This window comes from Sorex araneus, chromosome X (genome assembly GCF_027595985.1).
Source record: "Sorex araneus isolate mSorAra2 chromosome X, mSorAra2.pri, whole genome shotgun sequence".
Lineage (NCBI taxonomy): Eukaryota > Metazoa > Chordata > Mammalia > Eulipotyphla > Soricidae > Sorex > Sorex araneus.
In genome coordinates, this window is record NC_073313.1 from 319076061 (window position 1) to 319094972 (window position 18912).

An 18912-nucleotide genomic window follows, 5' to 3' on the forward strand; every position below is an offset into this window, starting at 1 on the left:
AATAGGGCCCTTAAGGGATTCTGTATTTAATTCAGTTTTTTTGGTGCAATTTTTTCATGGTGCCAGGAGAGTGCCTTGAAAATAGTCAACTGTCTTGGCTCCTTATTCCCTGAGTATCTTTGAAAGATCATAGTTGGAGTTAATGTTGGGAAAAGTTAACTGTTCTTCTTTATAATTGTTAGGTTCTTTCTAGGAGACAGCAGTTCTTAAACTTTATCTAGCATCAAAAGTAGGTACAGACTTGCTGAAACACCTGTAATTGACTCAGTAGATTTGTAGTGTGGGACCTGATAGTTTGAAATGTTTTTGTGGACCTCCCAACTGTTACTCTAAGGTTCTGGAGGCCATTCCCAGTAATACTTGACCCAGCTGTGAGGTTTCAGTTCCCAGATCCAGGGATGTATGCCATTTGGATCCAATGGTGCTTGATACTCTTGACCTATCAGGCTACATCTACTGGTACTGATGTTTGACCTCAAGGCTTCTGCATGCATTTCATTCCTCAGAGATATCTCCCTGGCCCCACTACTTTGCATTTTTTTAACAAGTTCTTCTAAAGTGAAGAATTGCTAGTCCTGGCCCCATACTGAGAACAATTGTTTTAAGACAGCGGACAGATATAATTGCAGTACCATTAGGTGACAAAAGAAACTTAAAACCTTGGTAAACTTCTTAGATACTCCTTCCTCTATTCTGTCTCTTTTCCTCCACTCTCCTCTCCTCCCTTAGCATCTCATCCCTCTCCATCTCCTCTCACCCTCTCTGCCCAGGGATCCAATATCAAGTACCTATTTAGCAAAATTGATCCTATAAATTTTTTTGACTAACTTTAAATAAGTATTTAAAATCTCTATTCCATAAGCCAGAAGAAAGCAGAGTTTCAGGAAAATTCAGAGGACATGAATTTTTATAAAGCCTACTGGCTAAAGAGTTAAAGAGATTCTCTTTTGAATTTATTCACACCAAAGCAACAGAACAGTGTCATGAATCATTCAAGGATAGAGTAGTGCTATCTCTACTAGTGAGAGATGTCTGGCTCTGATAACTTTACACCTGTGTGGTCCTTTTCTCAGAGTTAGACATCTGAAATACAGATTAAAAAAAAAGGGGGTTGCCAAAAGTGAGAGTACGTTAACAAGGAGGTTAGAAACTTGGATGTTCTGTATCACATGCAGTTCAAGTACACAACATGCTAACAAATGGAAAAGAACTAGAACTAGAAAAGTGGGCTGGAACAGAAGCTCAGTGGGCTGGAGCTCATTACTCTGCATCCAGGAGGCCTGGGTTCAGTTCTCAACACCTCAGTTCTCCAAGCACTGACACAAGCAGCCCTCAGCCTCAGAGGACGGAGTGAAACATAAATTTAAATGTTACAATGATTAGAATAAGCCCACTTCAAAGTTAGAGCATATCCAAAACCCTGTTGTCAAATGCAAATTAAAAAATGAAAATAAAATTTAAGAGACATGCTCCTAATGTTGAGGTATATAGTAGTTATAGATACACAGAGCATATTACTGCTCTGCCTTCTTAACAAGGAGATAGCAAGGCAATAAAGTAAATGGTTTTCTATACTGTTTTTAAATACATAAAGTTATTTGTTTTGAGCAGAAGTCGGTATTGGTTGGTTTATATTTATTAGAATTATATATAAATAGAAACTCTGATTGCATAGACTGATTTATTGATCTTTACGTTCATCTAAAATGTAAATCTCTCTTGGTGCTAGGACTGGAGAGATAGTACGGTGGGCAGGGTGGTTACCTTGCATGCTGCTGGCTCGGGTTCTATCCCCAGCATCCCATACGGTCCCTGAGCACCACCAAGAGTGATTCCTGAGTGCAGAGTCGGGAGTAAGTCCCAAGCAACAGCTGGTGTGACCCAAAAACCAAAACCAAAAACCAAAAAATTAAAATTAAATACTTGGCAATTTTGCTTTTTCACATGTAGTAAGCATAGTCCTTTTAAAAATACAGTATTTGTTATTGTCTGAATGGTGCTATTAACCTGATGTTTCATTGAAATAATTTTATGTCTTATTTGTAGGAGAGCATAATTTCATTATTAGGAACTTAATGGTTTCAGTGGTCTGCATTCAGAAAGCATATGATTATGGATGATAATAGCTATATTTTATTGCAATTTTATTATTATTTTAATGGGCAGTACAAGTATTTACCGAGAGACATTACTCCATAAAAGTGTGTGTTTTTTGGTGGGCTGTTTCCCTAAAATAAGAAAATGTTCAAAATACTATACATAAGATAATGAAACGTATGTATATCTCTATATATTCATACATACATAAATATGATACATGCATACATATTTATGTTTTGGGACCACACCCAGTTATGCTTATGGCTTACTCTGGTTGTGTCCTCAAGGGTTACTCCTGGCAGTTTTGGGGGCAGCATGTACAGAGATGGACCGTGTGTGGTGCCTGGGATCGAACCCAGATTGGCCATGTGCAAGGCAGGCATCTTGTCCCTTGTACTTTCTCTCCAGTCCTTAGAGCATATCTGTAAAGTTATAGATCTTCATAAATATGTCTGTACTTCTTGATGAATTGTAATGGAAAGAAAGAAATGTTGACTTGACATTCTTCCATGTGCTCTTTGGCATTGAACAGGTGTGTTACCTGACTGCTTAACAGATGGTTCTGATGTAGTCAGTGACCTTGAACAGGAAGAAATGAAAATCCTGAGGGAAGTTCTTAGGTATTCTTCTCTAATTTTATTTTTAACAAATGATAATATTTTAATGTGATCTGTATCTACGTTTTTCAGACTTCTCCAGGTATTGTGAACTAGTAAATGTAAATTCTCTCCTGAAGGTCATGAAAATGATTTATCTTTGTTTGTAACTATGTATGTTTCTTATTGAGCAGAAACAATTACTTCCTGTCACATATAGACAATCAGCCCAAATGGGAGTGTCTTACCGCTACCATGATGAGAATGGGAAACTAGCCACCAACGATAATTTGCGGTAGATCTCACTGGTCCAGGAAAGATATGTACTGGCTTTACCTGAGCTAGGAAGGATACTTTGTGACTTCTGGATCCTTGTATTAGAGGTAGCTAAACTGAAGATTTAGGAGGCTATACATGCAGACCATGCAGATCAAATGGCTGAATAGTGACATGTAGCCTGGAAGAGAAAGAGGCAAGTTGAAAACTTTGATTTGAGATGATTTGCCAGTATTTTTCTTACCCCAGTTGCATGAGTGTCAGCCAGCTGCTAGGCTAGGCTTGAAGTGTGCCCTAAAGTGCTTAGGAGTTACTCCTGGCTCTGCACTTAGGATTCATTCCTTGTGGATTCAGAGGACCATATGGGGTGCTGGGAATCGAACTTGGGTCCGCCATGTACAAGGCAAGCACCTTACCCCCTGTGTTATTACATTGGCCTGGGGCATATCTTTTTTTACCTTGAACCTATTCCTCTCTGAATGCCTATGGGAGTTTTAGAAAGGATGGGCAATTAAAACAGCCACTTTTTAGCTCTCCTGTGAGAATAGAATAGGGTAGTAGGGTACAAGACCTATAGTCACTGTGTCACTTGCATATTGGACCTTGGCCCTTGGTCGTACTCCCAGCTGTACACATAAAGGACTGTCTTCTAGCACCCTGAACCTCCCTGCTCTAATTGATCTACTTTGGTCCCAACTCCAAAGCAAAAGAGAGGCGAGACAGAATGTAACTTGCTCAAGATGGTTAAGAAAATAACTGGGGAAGGATCTCCTAGACTTAATGCTAATTTCAGGGAATTTGAATGTTTGTGAAAAGGAGAAAAATGTGCTTGAGACAAAAAAAGAATAATAACTTATGTTTAAAGGGTTGAAGAGGTATGGATATTGGTAATAAGGATATTTGGTAATATCATCTTGAGAGGACAGGCCCAGTTATGACTTCTATTCATTGTATCTGTTGATTGATTAGTCAGTGGTGTAAAATCTGACCAGTATTGTCCTTTTTTGATCAGTATTGTCAGTAGGATTGTAAATGATCTTTTCAATGAAATTCATTCTATATTAATGGATTTGCCATTCAAATTTGTGTTTACGATTTAAAACATTTTGATCCTTGTTTAGTTAAGTATCAGTCTCATTTCAGGAGAAATGGGAAAGCCTGTATTTTATGTTAATGTCTTAACATAAAATAGCGTATTTTATGTTAATATCTTAATTATATGTATGCCTATACATGTCATTTTCAGTTGATTATAACTTTCTCAGCAAAGCCTATTATTTTCCATCTTTGTTTAAAAATTTCCTTGCACATATTAAGCTTATATTAGCATGTTAATTGTTTGAATATTATTTTTTTTCTTAAAAACATGATAGCACAGCGGGTAGGGCATTTGCCTTGCATGTGGCTGACCCAGGTTCAAATCCCAGCATCCCATATGGTCCCCTTAGCACCGCCAGGGGTGATTCCTGAGTGCATGAGCGAGGAGTGACCCCTGTGCATCGCCGGGTGTGACCCAAAAAGCAAAAAAAAAAAAAAAAAAAAATCAAATCACTATGAACTAGAGTCACAAAGTCTTCATAAAGTTTCAGACACACAGTGTTACACCACCAATGACTTCTCCAGTGTTTACTTCTCTCCCCCCAAGAATATTAGTTCTTCGACAAAAAACAAAACAAAATAATCTGATTACTTCCTATCTTATTTTTGTATATTTCAGAAAATCAAAAGAGGAGTATGACCAGGAAGAAGAAAGGAAGAGAAAACAGCAGGTATCTGTACAGGATAGTAACATAGAAGTATTGCATTGTTATTATCTCAAGTTTACACCTAGTTTTTACTATTAAAGTTTAAGCTTATGTGTAAGTACATGGTTCTTTTAGGGTGTTCATATTTTTCTGACAGTTCTAGCATTTATACTTGACTTTGTGCATTTTATAATTCATCCTACAACCCACCTTTTAAATTTTCGATAAAAACAGGGTAATTTTAAAAAATTAAGACACTATGCATATGATAGGGAATTCCTTATAAAAATGAGAAATTTTGTACATAAAAGAAAGTTTCAGGGGCTGAACGATTGTATAGCTGGTAGGGCATTTGCCTTGCACATAGCTACACAGGTTTGATTTGAGCATCCTCATCCTCTATGGTCCCCCATGCACTTACCAGAGTAATTCCTGAGTTGCATAGTCAGGAGTAATCCTTGGGCACTGCTAAATATGGTCCCCAAACAATTAAACGAAAAAAAGTTTTACTTTCCCAGTCTCATGACTCCTTTACTGTTTTGAAACAGTCCAATTGCAATTACTAGGAAAGGGCCCCTTCAGGCATTATTAGTTTGGAGCAGAAATATTCCATATCACATTTCCTGGCATGTTGTTCTTTCTTTAGGAATTATTTCCATATAGTGTCTATTCTTTCCTCAGGACAAATTCAACATGTATCTTGTTGAGTTGAGAGAAACCAATATTAATTTTTCCCCTTTCCTAGCTGCCTATTTCCATATTTCCTCAAATCTCCTAAAGGAAAAGGGAAACCTGCTATAAATTAGCTGTCACTGTACAATTTCCCTTTTTCTCCTGTAATCATTGTGTTACATGCTTGTGTCATTAGCTGTCTTTGACAAAACCCTTTTTACTGGAGGGTAACTAATGAAGAGTACATCTTTGTATAAAACTTTTGGTAAAGAAGTAAAATTTACAGACACTAATAAATATTATTAATGTAAGGTATACAAAAAAGAAACCAGTTCAGAATTATTACCAGAAGATATTAACTCTGATTTTTAAGTCACTATGTTAGGCTATTGAAATAATGATGCTGTTATAATTTAGGGGATTTTTTTTTTCATTTTAAAAGCTATTATGGAAATTTTATACACATGAAAGTCAAGTTGATACAAACATTCTCATGTGTAACCCAGTTTATGGAAGAGTGTGATATGGAATAATGTATGGATACAGATATTCACTAATTACCTAAGAGTGGCAGGCAATTGGATTTTTGTTCTTTAGGAATTAAGAAATTAATATGCTTACTGGGGTATTTTTTTTACTCAGAATTTAAGTGTTTTTATTTTTTTTGCTTAAATATATGAATCCTCTTAAGAAATGAAAATAAGTCTATTTGTGGTTACTTAAGGCATATCCTAATCATAGTATATAGATTATTTCAAGAGGAAAGGCACTTTATAATTCTGTGTTTCTATTACAGTGTTTCTTATTACTTTGTGCAGTGTCACAGGGCAATCACCCACATCATGATAAGGTCAAAGTCATAATCATACTAGTTATTGTTAGTATTCATTGCATGCTTAGACATGGGGAGAATCTTAAATGCATATTTTATATGCGTGAAACATCTTAAGAACTTCATTAAAAGAGAATCTCTTCTTCATTATCTTTTCAAAAGTAGACAATAACTCTTAAAAAGTAATGTGTTTGGCCTCTTTACGGTAGTCAATTTTCAAAATTAACAAATTTCTTAAAAATTTTGTTCTGAATTTCTGAAGTTGTCAGAGGCTCCAACCGAAGAGCCCCCAGTGCATGCTAGTGAAGCTACAATAATGAATAGCTCTCAAAGAGATGGTGAACATTGTGCACACCCACCCTCAGGTAAGGTTGTCTTGTACTGAACTCTCTTTAACCATATATGAATGTTGTATTGAAAGGATACTTTCTCATATATCTGTACAGTTAAAAACCAAGCTGTTTTTGAAATAATTTGTTATGAAGAATTTGTTATGAAGAAGAGACTGTTGAATAGTCACCGTTATTTAAAGTTCTTTGTGAGTTTAGCTAAAGAGGTTGCTGGTAGGGGGGGGGCTGGAGCGATAGCCTAGCGGGTAGGGCGTTTGCCTTGCACGCGGCTCGACTTGGGTTCAATTCCCATGATCTTAAATGGTCCCCTGAGCACTGCCAGGGGTAATTCGTGAGTGTAGAGACAGGAGTAACCCCTGTGCATTGCCAGGTGTGACCCAAAAAGCAAAAAAAAAAAAACAAAACAAAAGAGGTTGCTGGTAGGAAATCTGACAAGGTATAGTCTTGAAACTTCTAAGCAAAGACTGGAACCCAGAGTGTGTTAGATTCCTTGAGGAAGTCACCGTGAGTCTGTGTGCAAGGTTGCAGCCTACAAAGTACCATATTTAATATTTTCATCCTTGACCATAATTATGTGAAGACTCTGAGTTAGAAACTAAACTTCAAAACATGTTTACTTTGATAGTGAATTAAAACAGATTGGAAAATAAGATGTAGCACCCTCAACCAGATTCTTAGGCAGAACTCTTCTTAAACCCAAATCCACAAGAATCTTTATGGGGAAATTTATAACATTATTCAATATGTTATAAATTTACTTACTCTACACTCTAGTTTCCTCTATAAGAAAACAAGAAATTCTGAAACAAATTGAATGATAATCATAAATTCATGATGATCATTAAAAAATTCCTCCTTGTCAGTTAAAAAAAGAAGCATAACTCTGATGTAGCATTACGACCCTGGTTTTTATTTTACCTTGAATATATATATATATTTTTTATTAATTTTCTCTGGGTCTTCTGAGTAGTGCTCAGGAGTCCTCGAGGCTAACCTGAGAACAGTTTCGGTGTGAAGACTCTGAAGTTCTGGAATCCCCTGGAAACTCGTGGTAGTGAGCAGGAGCCTCCAGGGCTGCATTCCTGCATGCTTGGGGGGATCATGTTGGACTGGGTTGGAATCTGCCACAGACAAGGCAAGCATCTTACTCCCTGTAGTATTTCTCCAGTTCCTATTTTTTTTTAAAGTAATAAGTTTAAGAAAATTGAGTCATTTTTTTTTTTAATTACTAAGCTCTTTAATGGTGAAACTGGCACATACCTTGTTAGAGTCTTCTAACTCTTAAATCCTTGTTTTGGGTTTGGGTTTTGGTTTTTGAACCATACCATACCTGGTGCTCAGGGGAACCAGGCAATGTTCCAGCTGGGCTGGCTCCCTGCTCTTCCTGCCTCTTGGTCTTATAATCTACACTTTGGTTTAGAAGAACTTTGAAACTGAAATATGACAGGTTTGATTTTGAAGGAAACCATATGTTTAGTTGATAAAAGAATGGGGCATAGAAAACAAAAGCAAATTTATGAAATTATCTTGTTTATGCTAGCAAGTTTAATTATTTTTTTCTTTTCATGATTGTGATGATTGTGAGTAGAGTAGCCTGTTTTGGATTGTGTTTATGAAAGCAACTACTGTTGATTGTTCAAAGTTCTTTTAAAATTTTCTGGCCCAAAAGTAGCTTTGGATTTTATGCATAACCAAGTAAACAAGTTTGTCTTTTTTTTTAATTTTTAAAAAAATTTTAAAGTAGTTCACAACATTTGATTACATTTAATATTTGAACACCAATCCCACCACCATTTACACCTTCCCACCACTATATTTTGGTTGTTTCCATCCTGAACCCCAACCCCTGCCCCAAAGCAAAACCGAAAAAAAATGTATTTTGTATTGTTATAAAAAACTGCTGAAAATGCTCCAAAAAAGTTTCCTTAGAGAAAAGAATGTGAAAGTTGTTGTATTTCACCCAGGGGCCGTTAAGCCCTTGTATAAGTGTATATATATATATATATATATATATATATATATATATACATACATACATACACACACATATATACATACATATATACACACACACATATATATATGTATCACTGTATCTCTGTATCACTGTCATCCCGTTGCTCATCAGTTTGCTTGAGCAGGCACCAGTAATGTCGCCATTGTGAGACTTGTTACTGTTTTTGGCATATCAAATACGCCATGGGTAGCTCTTCCATGTGAGCAAGATACTCTTATGTACTGTAAAAAAAATATTTCCCTCTAAGAATGGTTGCCTCCTACTTTAAGCCTCATCAAATTCGGTGTGGTACTCTTGGAGTATGGGTGGTGTGAGGCATGAGTTGTCGCATTCGCAGCTGCGAGATCCAGAAATACATTCACTTCTGGGTGAGGCTTAGCCTGAGCATGTGGAGAGCAGCCATGAGCATGACAGCGATTGGGTTTTGGAGGTTTTGGGCTGCCAGGACTGGGTCTCTTGGGGTGGGGAGGGGTCTCACCTGCCCCCATTCTTGGCACCCCAAATGAAACAGCCTGGTGCAGGGTTCGATGGCATGGTTATGGTGTATGTCGTATTATGCTCCCTATCAGGAGAGAAGGAAAAAGTTTAAATACTGAGTCTGGTATAATTGGAATAAATTTGCCCTTTTTAGCTCCTTGTTAAGTGAAAAATTTATATACCTATTTTTGGTTTTTGGGCCACACCCAGCAATGCTCAGGAATTACTGCTGGCTTTGCACTGAAAAATTACTCCTGGCATTGCTCAGCGGACCTTGTAGGGTGCCAGAGATCTAACCCAGGTCAGCTGCATGCAAGGCAAGCAAGCATCTTACCTTTCGTATGCTACCTGTAGTGCTATCACTTAAGCCCCTCAAGTGAAAACATTTTCTCAAGGCATAAATAACTCAGTTATGGGCTTTTATGGCATAAAATAAATGGTAGATAATTTAAAAACTAATGATTCTAATTTTTAGAAACTTTTCTATTTAAAAAACTGTGTATATGCTAGCTTGGGAAATCATTTTACACAAAGTGATAGACACCATTTAGAAAGAAAAGTGTTTGGCCTCCTGTTTGTCCCTTTGCTCAAGTCTTTGTCTGGTTCCTGTTAGAAATGGATTTAGCATTTCTCGCATTTGGTAACATTTTTAACATTTGGTAGCATTTGGTGAAAAAAATTGCCAGAAATAAGATGATCTTTCTTTAAGATTTGTTGATTTTATGATTCTTTCCTAGAAATCAGAGAAGCTTATGTATTTTGTCAAGTATTTTCTTGTCTAGGTTTGATGAATATACAAGATGTTCATAATAAACTCAAGACATGAACTGGCCAGTGCAAGTCTGTGAATTAAATATAAATTTGTATGTGATAAGGTTCCTGCTTTCTCAAAAATCACTTCTTTAGCTTTGTGCTCCCATATTTGGACACTCAAGCCTACCTCCTTTAAAATTATCATCAGTAACGTTTTCTGTTTTAACTTTTTTTGGGAGGAGGAAGAGTCACCCTCTGTGGGACTTAATATTCCCAGCTCTGTGCATGGAGGTTGCTCCTGGACATACTTAGAGGACCGTGCAATTTGGGGTACTAAACTTGGATCTCCTGAATGCAAAGGATGCATTTAGCCCTTTGAGCTATATATAGCTCAGTCCTTCATGTTTAACTTTTAATGTTTGTCCAATTTTCTGTTTGTTCTGCAGCATCTTAGGTGTATTGAAGTGTTAGCTGCAGCTTTATTTCTTCTATGGAGACATCCCATGGTCTTAAGAACTGTGTCCAGTTCCCTGGCACTGTGATTAGTCCACTTATCTTATGCTAAAGCAGAAAACATTTCCATTTGTGTCCCCTTTTTGTTTCCCAGAGTAATGCCAGTGAAATTTTTGTGAGCTTGAGTTTATAGGTATATAAAATAAGCCGAGTATTTACTGATAATCATGAAAAAAATTGAGGTTTTACCATCCCCACATTGTTACGCATACACACATACACACACACACACACACACACACATTTTTATTGTTGTTGGGCTGCATCTAGCTATACTCAATACTCTTGGTTCTGCACTCAGGGATCACTCCTGGAGGGGCTCTTGGGATCTTATGGGGTGCCGAGGATGGAACCCAAGTTGGCTGCATGAAAGACAAGAGACTATTAATCACTGCTCTTATCTTATCTAGTCCTGTTACTATATATTTTTAAGCAAGGTGCTAATGCATTACTCTTTAGATTTTTTTGCTAAAAAGTTTGATTTTGGGTTTTATTATGCAAGAATTTAGAATTTGGAAGCATGTATATCATATTCTTTTCATATTTTTAGTTCGTTATTTTTTTCTGTGACTGCTTAATAGTCTGGTGTGCTTATATTAAAATATGATATAGATGAGCATTTAGGTACATGTTGATCCTATCTCTTGGCACAGTTTACAAATAATTGTAAGCACTTTGTACTTATATCTGCCTCCAAACCTGATACTTGGAAATACTAATTTTCTTAAGGGTTTTATATATCTATACTTTACTAGTTAAAAGAATAGTTTACTGGTATTATTGGCACTTGCTTTTCCAATAGTAAAAAATGTAGATTTATAGCACAAATGTAGCACAGTGGGTAGAGTGTTTGCCTTGCAAAGGGCTGACCCGGGTTTGATTCCTTCGTCCCTCTTGGAGAGCCTGGCAAGCTACCGAGAGTATCCCTGCCTGCATGGCTGAACCTGGCAAGCTTCCTGTGGTGTATTCGATATGCCAAAAACAGTAACAAGTCTCACAATGGACATTACTGGTGCCTGCTCTAGCAAATCGATTAACAACGGGATGACAGTGCTACAGTGCTATATTGTTCTGAAAAGTCACCTATTTTTACCTGCAGATAAAAGTTTAGAAATCATATTGGCTTATAAACAATAATTGTACTGTTTAGTTTATGTGTCAACCTTATTTTAAATCATAATATAGTTCTAATCTTTAAATTAGATATATACATATATATATACATACACATATATATATATATATATATATATATATAATTTATTTGGGGGGAGTGCTGGAGCTTACTTAACCCAGGGCCTCATATATGCAAGGGAAGGACTCTAACGCTGAGGTCCACATTACCTCTGCTTAAAAAAAATTTTTTTTTGGTAATGGTACCTTATTTACAGGAGCTGGGTATTTGAAATGTCATTTTTAAGAAAATGTAAAGCCCCTGAGGAACAGGTACCACGTATATTCTTTCATCTGGCACACATTTAGTAGGTGTTGGTGGATGTAAGAAACCTTACATAAATCTCACATTGATAGAAGGGAGAACTGTGAAGAAAAAAAAAGACAAATATTAACACTAGCTCATTTTGGTAAATCTAACCTAAAAGTTGCACATTTTTATAGTATTCTGATTAATCTTTATCTTAATGATAGAAAGTCAGATTCAACTGGGGAATCAATCAGTACAAACTTTGACAAGAAAGATGGAATTACTGCCTGAGACTTCCTCTTTCCTACAAAAAGGCCTGAAAACTCCTGGCTCAGAACATGCAAGCATTGAAGGATCAATAGCAGTAAGTAAAGGACATTACTTTGCGGGGCTGGAGTAGTACAGTGGGTAAGGGCTTGTCTTGCATGCTGCTGACCCGGGTTCAAATGCTGGAACCATATATGGTTCCTCAAACCATGGCAGAAGTGATCCCTTAGCACAGAACCGTAAGTCCTGAGTACTGCTGAGTGTGGCTCAAAAACAACAAAAATGACATTTCTTTTTAAGAACAGAACGATAAAGTAATTGGAATTACTGCTTGGAAACAATGCAAGCAGTAATACACTTGGCTTTTATTCTGACCCGAACTTATACTTCAAATTGTATCTTCAGTGGGTATATATGCCACTTAATATGCTGACTTGAACTTAAATCATTCCTTCTTTTTTTTCCCTGTAGAATTTATCTGCACTTGGAACTGAAGAGCTCAGACAGCGAGAACACTATCTCAAGCAGAAAAGAGATAAGTTGATGTCCATGAGAAAGGAATTGAGAACTAAGCAGATACCAAATTCAGAGCAGAAAGAACAACCTTCTGGGGATGTAGAGGTATGCTTAACCATGTCAAAATTTGCAAATTTAGAAGAATAATCAAGATATGTGCAAGAAAACCTTGAAATTGAAATAGATTTAGCCATATAAACCCTATTAGTGAGCTGGAGTGATAGCACAATGGGTAGGGCTTTTGCCTTGCACATGGCCGACCCAGGTTCAATTCTCCGTCCCTCTCAGAGAAAGGTAAGCTACCGAGTATCCCGCCCGCATGGCAGAGCCTGGCAAGCTACCCGTGGCGTATTCAACATGCCAAAAACAGTAAGTCTCACAATGGAGACGTTACTGGTGCCCGCTCGAGCAAATCGATGAACAATGTACAACAGTGCTACAACAGTGCTAAGCCTGTTAATTAGAAGCTGCTTTTTTAAGGCAGTGAAATTATTTTTTAAGTATCATCGCAATGATGAATTTCATTATACTCATTTTAAAGTTGCTGTTAATTTACCCTATTCTGAGTATGCAAGGGTCAGCAGTCTATTCAATCTCAGCCTTTTGAATGGTTTTCATATAAAGCAGCATAAGTGGTAACTGAGTTATCACTTCTTAGAGGCTTCCTCAGATATTTAGAAACTCACTCCATGTGTTTGTGCTTTTTGTAATTTACTGAAAATGCCCTAATCTTTGGCAAGGTAGTGTGTTGGAAATTTTGAGGCAAACAGATTTTATTATAGCTGAATTTTTTTCTTTTAAAGGAAATGACAGAGAAACCAGAAATGACCGCAGAGGAGAAGCAAACATTATTAAAGAGGAGATTGCTTGCAGAGAAACTTAAAGAAGAAGTTATTAATAAGTAATACTTTAAAATCAATTAGCAAAATGAGTTGAAATTTTCATAAAAATAAATTATTTAATCAATCCGTTAGTTTCAAACAGTTGTGTCTATAATGCAAATTGTAAAAATTATATTTTTTTTTCATTATGCTTTGAGGTGAAGAGCAGTGGGGAAGATAGCATATGTTGACCAATTTATTATCCATTGCTGAGGATCTTGGAGTATTGAAAATTATGTGATATACATTTATTATTTCAAACTTACATAAGTTTACCTGTTTTTAGTAAGTTATTTATGCTAATCAGTTAGAATGTGTCAAGAATTTACCTGTCAACTAGATCCTTGGGCCTAGCCTTCATGGAGCCCATGAAGACCCCCCCAAAAAAAAAAACCAAACTCTGGAAAGGTGGCTGTAGAGTCAGAGGGTAAGGTGCTTGCTTTGCAGGCAGCTGTGATGTGTAGAGCCCCATCATAACATACGGTTTCCTAAGGCCTGTCAGGATTAACTCTTAAGCACCATCAAACGTGGCCCAAAAACAAAAAGAAAAAAAGGGGAAGATTTTTTATTATCATTGAGGCTGGCCAAAGTGTCCTAGATAGTTTTCTGTAGATATTTTGCTTAAAGATACCCAGAATTAGAATGACCTTTCTGAAACTTCTTATCCATGCCCTTTATTCAGGGGCCACTCTTAAATCTATTATTATAAACTAAAAAAAGGATACCAAAACTCAGTTTAACTCAAGACTTTAACCTGCAGAGAAAAACCAGTATTACTGTTATATTTTCATCACTTAGATGAGCAAGAGGAAAAACTTGTATTAAAACACAGAAATGTTTCATGTAACTTTTTATTAAAAATACTTTTTATATTGGATACATACTTTACAAATATACTTTTAAGAGAACCTCAGGCATACAACTGTGGGCTCTGAATTGCTTAAGATAAAAAATTTATTTAAAAAAAAAGAAGGATCTGCCTGAGGGTAATCCTTTAAACAGCAGCTAGCATGTGGAATCTTGTTATTCTTTCAAAGGGTATTTTAAGTCATGGTCTTATATCACTAGGTGAGCAGATGTGACATGAAAACTTATCCTTACAAAGTTATAAGCATTCACACTTCTGCCATAAGAAAAGTTTCCTGTGACAATTTAAATGTTTGACTTGTGACATTTGATATTTTGGGAAAATGAAATAAACCCAGTTATGATACAAAGATAATGCTTCTTACTGGAACCTAGAATTAATCAAAAATAATACAAGATTTCAAGTGTGTGCTATTTAGATTACAAGAGGAAATTAATAAGAGATAAGAATAAAGGGGGGGGCTGGAGTGATAGCACAGCGGGTAGGGCATTTGCCTTGCACGCGGCTGACCTGGGTTCGATTCCCAGCATCCCATATTGTCCCCTGAGCACCGCCAGGAATAATTCCTAAGTGCAGAGCCAGGAACAAACCCTGTGTATTGCCGGGTGTGACCCAAAAAGCAAAAAAAAAAAGAATAAAGAGGGTCTTGATAAAATTTGCTTGAAAGAAAATGTATTCACATGATTACTTAATTGAGCCTTGGTTTAAAATGTCCTGAGTAATTTGCTTTGAGGTGAAAGGTCTTTGTCATTATATGTATTTTAATAAAGACATAAGAGTGATTCCATGCTATAATGCTTTGGTTCTGAAACTTACTCTTCCCAAGGCACATCCAAGCAGAGTCAGTGCAATTTAAAGTGCAGTTTGATTCATATGATTGAGTGGTTTGTGATAAATATCTATGGACAACTTACTGGCTTTAAAAAGGTACTGTAAACTGGACATATATCAAAATGGGGTTTAACTTATATTTACAACAAACCAAACAAAAGCAACAATCATAGAATTACAGGGTCACATTTTAATTCCTGAATTTTACAGTTCAGCATTAATATCACCACATGTATACAAATGGTGTAAAACAAGTACAGTGGTATTTTTAATACAAAATAAACATCTGTTTTATGGAAAAACTATACTTCATATCTACACAGACAGCCCATCTTTTCCAAACAATAGCCAAAATTAAAATTAACTACAAAATCTCCAAAACAGGGGAAACTGCTTCAGTTTAAGCTATTCCAGGAAAAATGGACCCATAACACATTACAAGAGTGATCTGAAGATTGTAGCTGGAATACTATTTTTAGCTTTTGCTCGTCCCAATGCATTATAGTTTTGGGGATGTTGTTCTCACTTTAGCATGATCTCAGATCATAAATGAACAAACTAACATTAAAATATTTACAGTTAACCTGTTCTAAAAATAAAACTTCTTAACTGTTTGCCTCAATTATTTTAAATTCATTTACGTACATGGAATGTGCTTTTTACTCCTTAAAAAAAAAAAAGCAGCTTTCATATTACACCCTTGTTTATGGAAAAACTTTATGTGCTGCACACTGACCTTGACACCATAGCAAATTCTTCTTGGATCAAAATGGCCTCTCAATACTAAATGCCACTTAATTTAGTTCTATTCTTTGTATGGTCTTTATAAATTATACTTTAAAACTTGCCTGCAGCTTTGGAAAGAGAAACAACTTCAGTAACAAATAAGAAAATGACTTCAAAGTATCTTTCAGAGAAGATTGTACTAGTAGGCAGTTGAAAATATTGTGTTCAATCCACTCCCCAAGTTTCTAGAGAAAATCATTTTGGAATACTACTGTATCAATTCTTGGCATGTTATCATTTAAAGCGCTGATTTTAAAGTTATAGTAACAAACAGTCCATTGTGAATCCAATTTGTTTTCATCAAGAATACTTTAAATATTCCTGGTGTAGAAAATAAACGTGCTGTAATACAGGGTGTACTTTTCCTCCAACTACTTACTATAGTTGAGCTTTTGTTAAATCTTCAAAGAAATGGTCCCAACAGCTTCACTTCAATTTTTATGATAGCTGAATTGGTTTTCCATAAAAATTCCTTTTAAAAAGAGGCAACTGGATAAAAGAACAATATGGCCAGCACCATTATCTAGGTAATGTTATTGGGTTTGCAACTGAAGTGTTGTACTTGTTTCTATTGTAGATAACCCCTGGAGCAACCCTGCATTAATATTTTATCAACCTTGTCCCTCCCCCAAACCTGACAGCTTCTTGGCTGAGAAGCCTATCTCTCAGACTTTGGGTATTAACCTTTTTTTTTTTTTTTTAAATGACAGCCTGAAAGGCAAACTCCTTAATTACTAGTAAGCAATCAAGTTCCTGGGAAGCCTGTTTTTTTTTTTTTTTTAACAGAACTAAACATTTCTAGTTGTCTTTTGCTACTCCTTGTATAGTTATAAGTTCAAGTGAGAAAGCTTTCTGATTCAGATTTTTCAGCTCTTGAACAGTTGCAGCATTTCAGTAAGACCACAAATTAAGGGTCCCAGTAGGACTTTTATGAGCCAAGACGAGGTCTTTTCCTGGGGGATGTTTCTTCTTCTTCATCTTCCTCCTCATCATCTGGATAATCCACTAAACCAACCAAACTTCCCTATTGAAAAATGAAAGAAAAAAATTAACAGAAAAAGCTGATAAATGCAAATAACTTCAAAGAGTTTCTTCTTATAATTTTATTTTTGGACTCTATCTGAGAGGTGCTCAGGATACTAGCTGCATTACTCAGGAGACCAGTTAGTACCAGGAAACAAACCTGAGCCTCTTGCATTCAATATATATGACCCTACACTACATCCTAATTTAAAAGCACTTTGTTCAAAAGATGCTAGAAATTGGGGGCTGGAGTGATAGCACAGCGGGTCGGGCGTTTGCCTTGCACGCGGCCGACCCGGGTTCGAATCCCAGCATCCCATATGGTCCCCTGAGCACCGCCAGGGGTAATTCCTGAGTGCATGAGCCAGGAGTGACCCCTGTGCATCGCCGGGTGTGACCCAAAAAGCAAAAAAAAAAAAAAAAAAGATGCTAGAAATTGGGCCAGAGAGATAGCTATTTATGGAACAAAGAGTTTGCATGTGAGAGGTCTGGGGTCAATCCTTGGCACCATATTGCCCACAGAGCACTGGCAGAGACAACTTTTGAGGAGCGCCAAACTGGGAGTAACTCCTGGGCATTGCTAGTTGTGGCCCCAAAACAAAAACCCAAACAAACCAAAATTCTGAATTTGGCAGGGGGTATAGCCCAGTGATATAGTGCATCTCTTACTGGGTCTGATATCCCCCCCAATCACAAAAAATATATTAGAGATCCTTTTTATGAATCACAAATATGTGAAACTAGCACTTCATATTATGAAGCAAACTCATGCTTCAAATTTTGAGTAACAGTGCAATTGATATGAGTCTTAGATAACATAAACTTCAACTTTTCTATTTGGCTCCTGAATTTTTAATTACAATAACATTCAATTCAGGAAAATTTCACCTTGGAAAAAATTATTTTCAAATAGCAGGACTCTCAAAGAATCAACATATTTGGAGTTGGAAAGGGTCTTGGAAATGAACTATTTAATTTCTCTAATAATATGAAGAGAATAGTCAACCTGTGCTAAGATGTTTTCTTTCAATCTGTTTCTCATGTACGTATTTCATCACTAAGTTATCAGCATTTCTGTACTGTTTTCAAAAAAGTTTAAAATACCTGAGATGATAAAACATGAAATCACTTCTAAAAATGCACTTTAGGAAATCCAAAAGGATGAGATATTTGGCCTTTTATGTATAATGAAAATCTGTGAAAATCATCAAAACTCTAGATACTCTACCCCCCAAAAAAAATTTCAGGTTCATATTCATTTGATTCAGTCCCGTGAAATTTATATGACTGTTACAGGGATAAAAGGGCTACTGTAAACACTTAGTTCTAATGCTTTAGATAAGCAAATATAAATAACTCATTTCATAACTAAGTAGTTTTATATCTACAGGATCAATGTGGGGCTGGAGAGAGCACAGCAGGTAAGGTTTACTAATCCCTAACCCTATATAGTTGAGACCTACCAGGAAAAAGAAAATTACTGAGTGCAGAGGCAGAATAAGCCTGGTGGACCTCTGGGTGTGCCCCGCCCCCCCACCCCCCCAAATACAAAAGATAAAAAAGAATACAGGCACTGGCATCAACACATTACCAGAATATAACTGAATCTAATCTCTAACATGAACACATTTTAGGAGTTACCAAGTTATTCAAATCCTGTGAACTAAATAAAACATACTTACAGAATCCTGCTTTTTCTTCTATCTTCACAGCACACAAGCAAGAGGAGACAAATGTGGCTAACTTGTTAAGAATATATTGATTTTGTGGGGTTGGAGCTTTAGTACAGCTAGTAGGGTACCTGCCTTGAATGTGGCTGAACTAAGTTTGATCCCAGGCACCCCTGAGCACAAAGCCAGGAGTAAGCCCAGAGTATAGTATAGCATAAAAGTGCAACAGTCTGATTTGAAGATGATTAAGATACTGAGGCATTTTAATTATGCCTAGGATCATATAATAAATAACGTCAAATATACTGGTCTCCAA

General features: G+C 36.5%; 2 protein-coding genes across 3 annotated transcripts in view; one reads left to right on the top strand and one right to left on the bottom strand.

Annotated features, from left to right (window-relative positions):
* The window catches only part of CFAP36 (cilia and flagella associated protein 36), a 28206-nt gene extending 14688 nt beyond the window's left edge, over positions 1–13518 (top strand). The window contains exons 5-10 of the mRNA XM_004609208.3: positions 2633–2720; positions 4690–4741; positions 6484–6586; positions 11979–12118; positions 12493–12642; positions 13341–13518. Coding sequence (XP_004609265.1) covers positions 2633–2720; positions 4690–4741; positions 6484–6586; positions 11979–12118; positions 12493–12642; positions 13341–13442 — 635 coding nt within the window. The 3' untranslated portion in view covers positions 13443–13518. The remainder of the gene's footprint in view (positions 1–2632; positions 2721–4689; positions 4742–6483; positions 6587–11978; positions 12119–12492; positions 12643–13340) is intronic.
* A 1769-nt stretch (positions 13519–15287) lies between these two features.
* Positions 15288–18912, bottom strand: part of PPP4R3B (protein phosphatase 4 regulatory subunit 3B) — a 64376-nt gene continuing 60751 nt past the window's right edge. For both annotated transcript variants that reach the window (XM_055122941.1, XM_004609207.2), the window contains exon 16: positions 15288–16927. In XM_055122941.1, the coding sequence (XP_054978916.1) occupies positions 16832–16927 (96 nt within the window). In that variant the 3' untranslated portion in view covers positions 15288–16831. The remainder of the gene's footprint in view (positions 16928–18912) is intronic.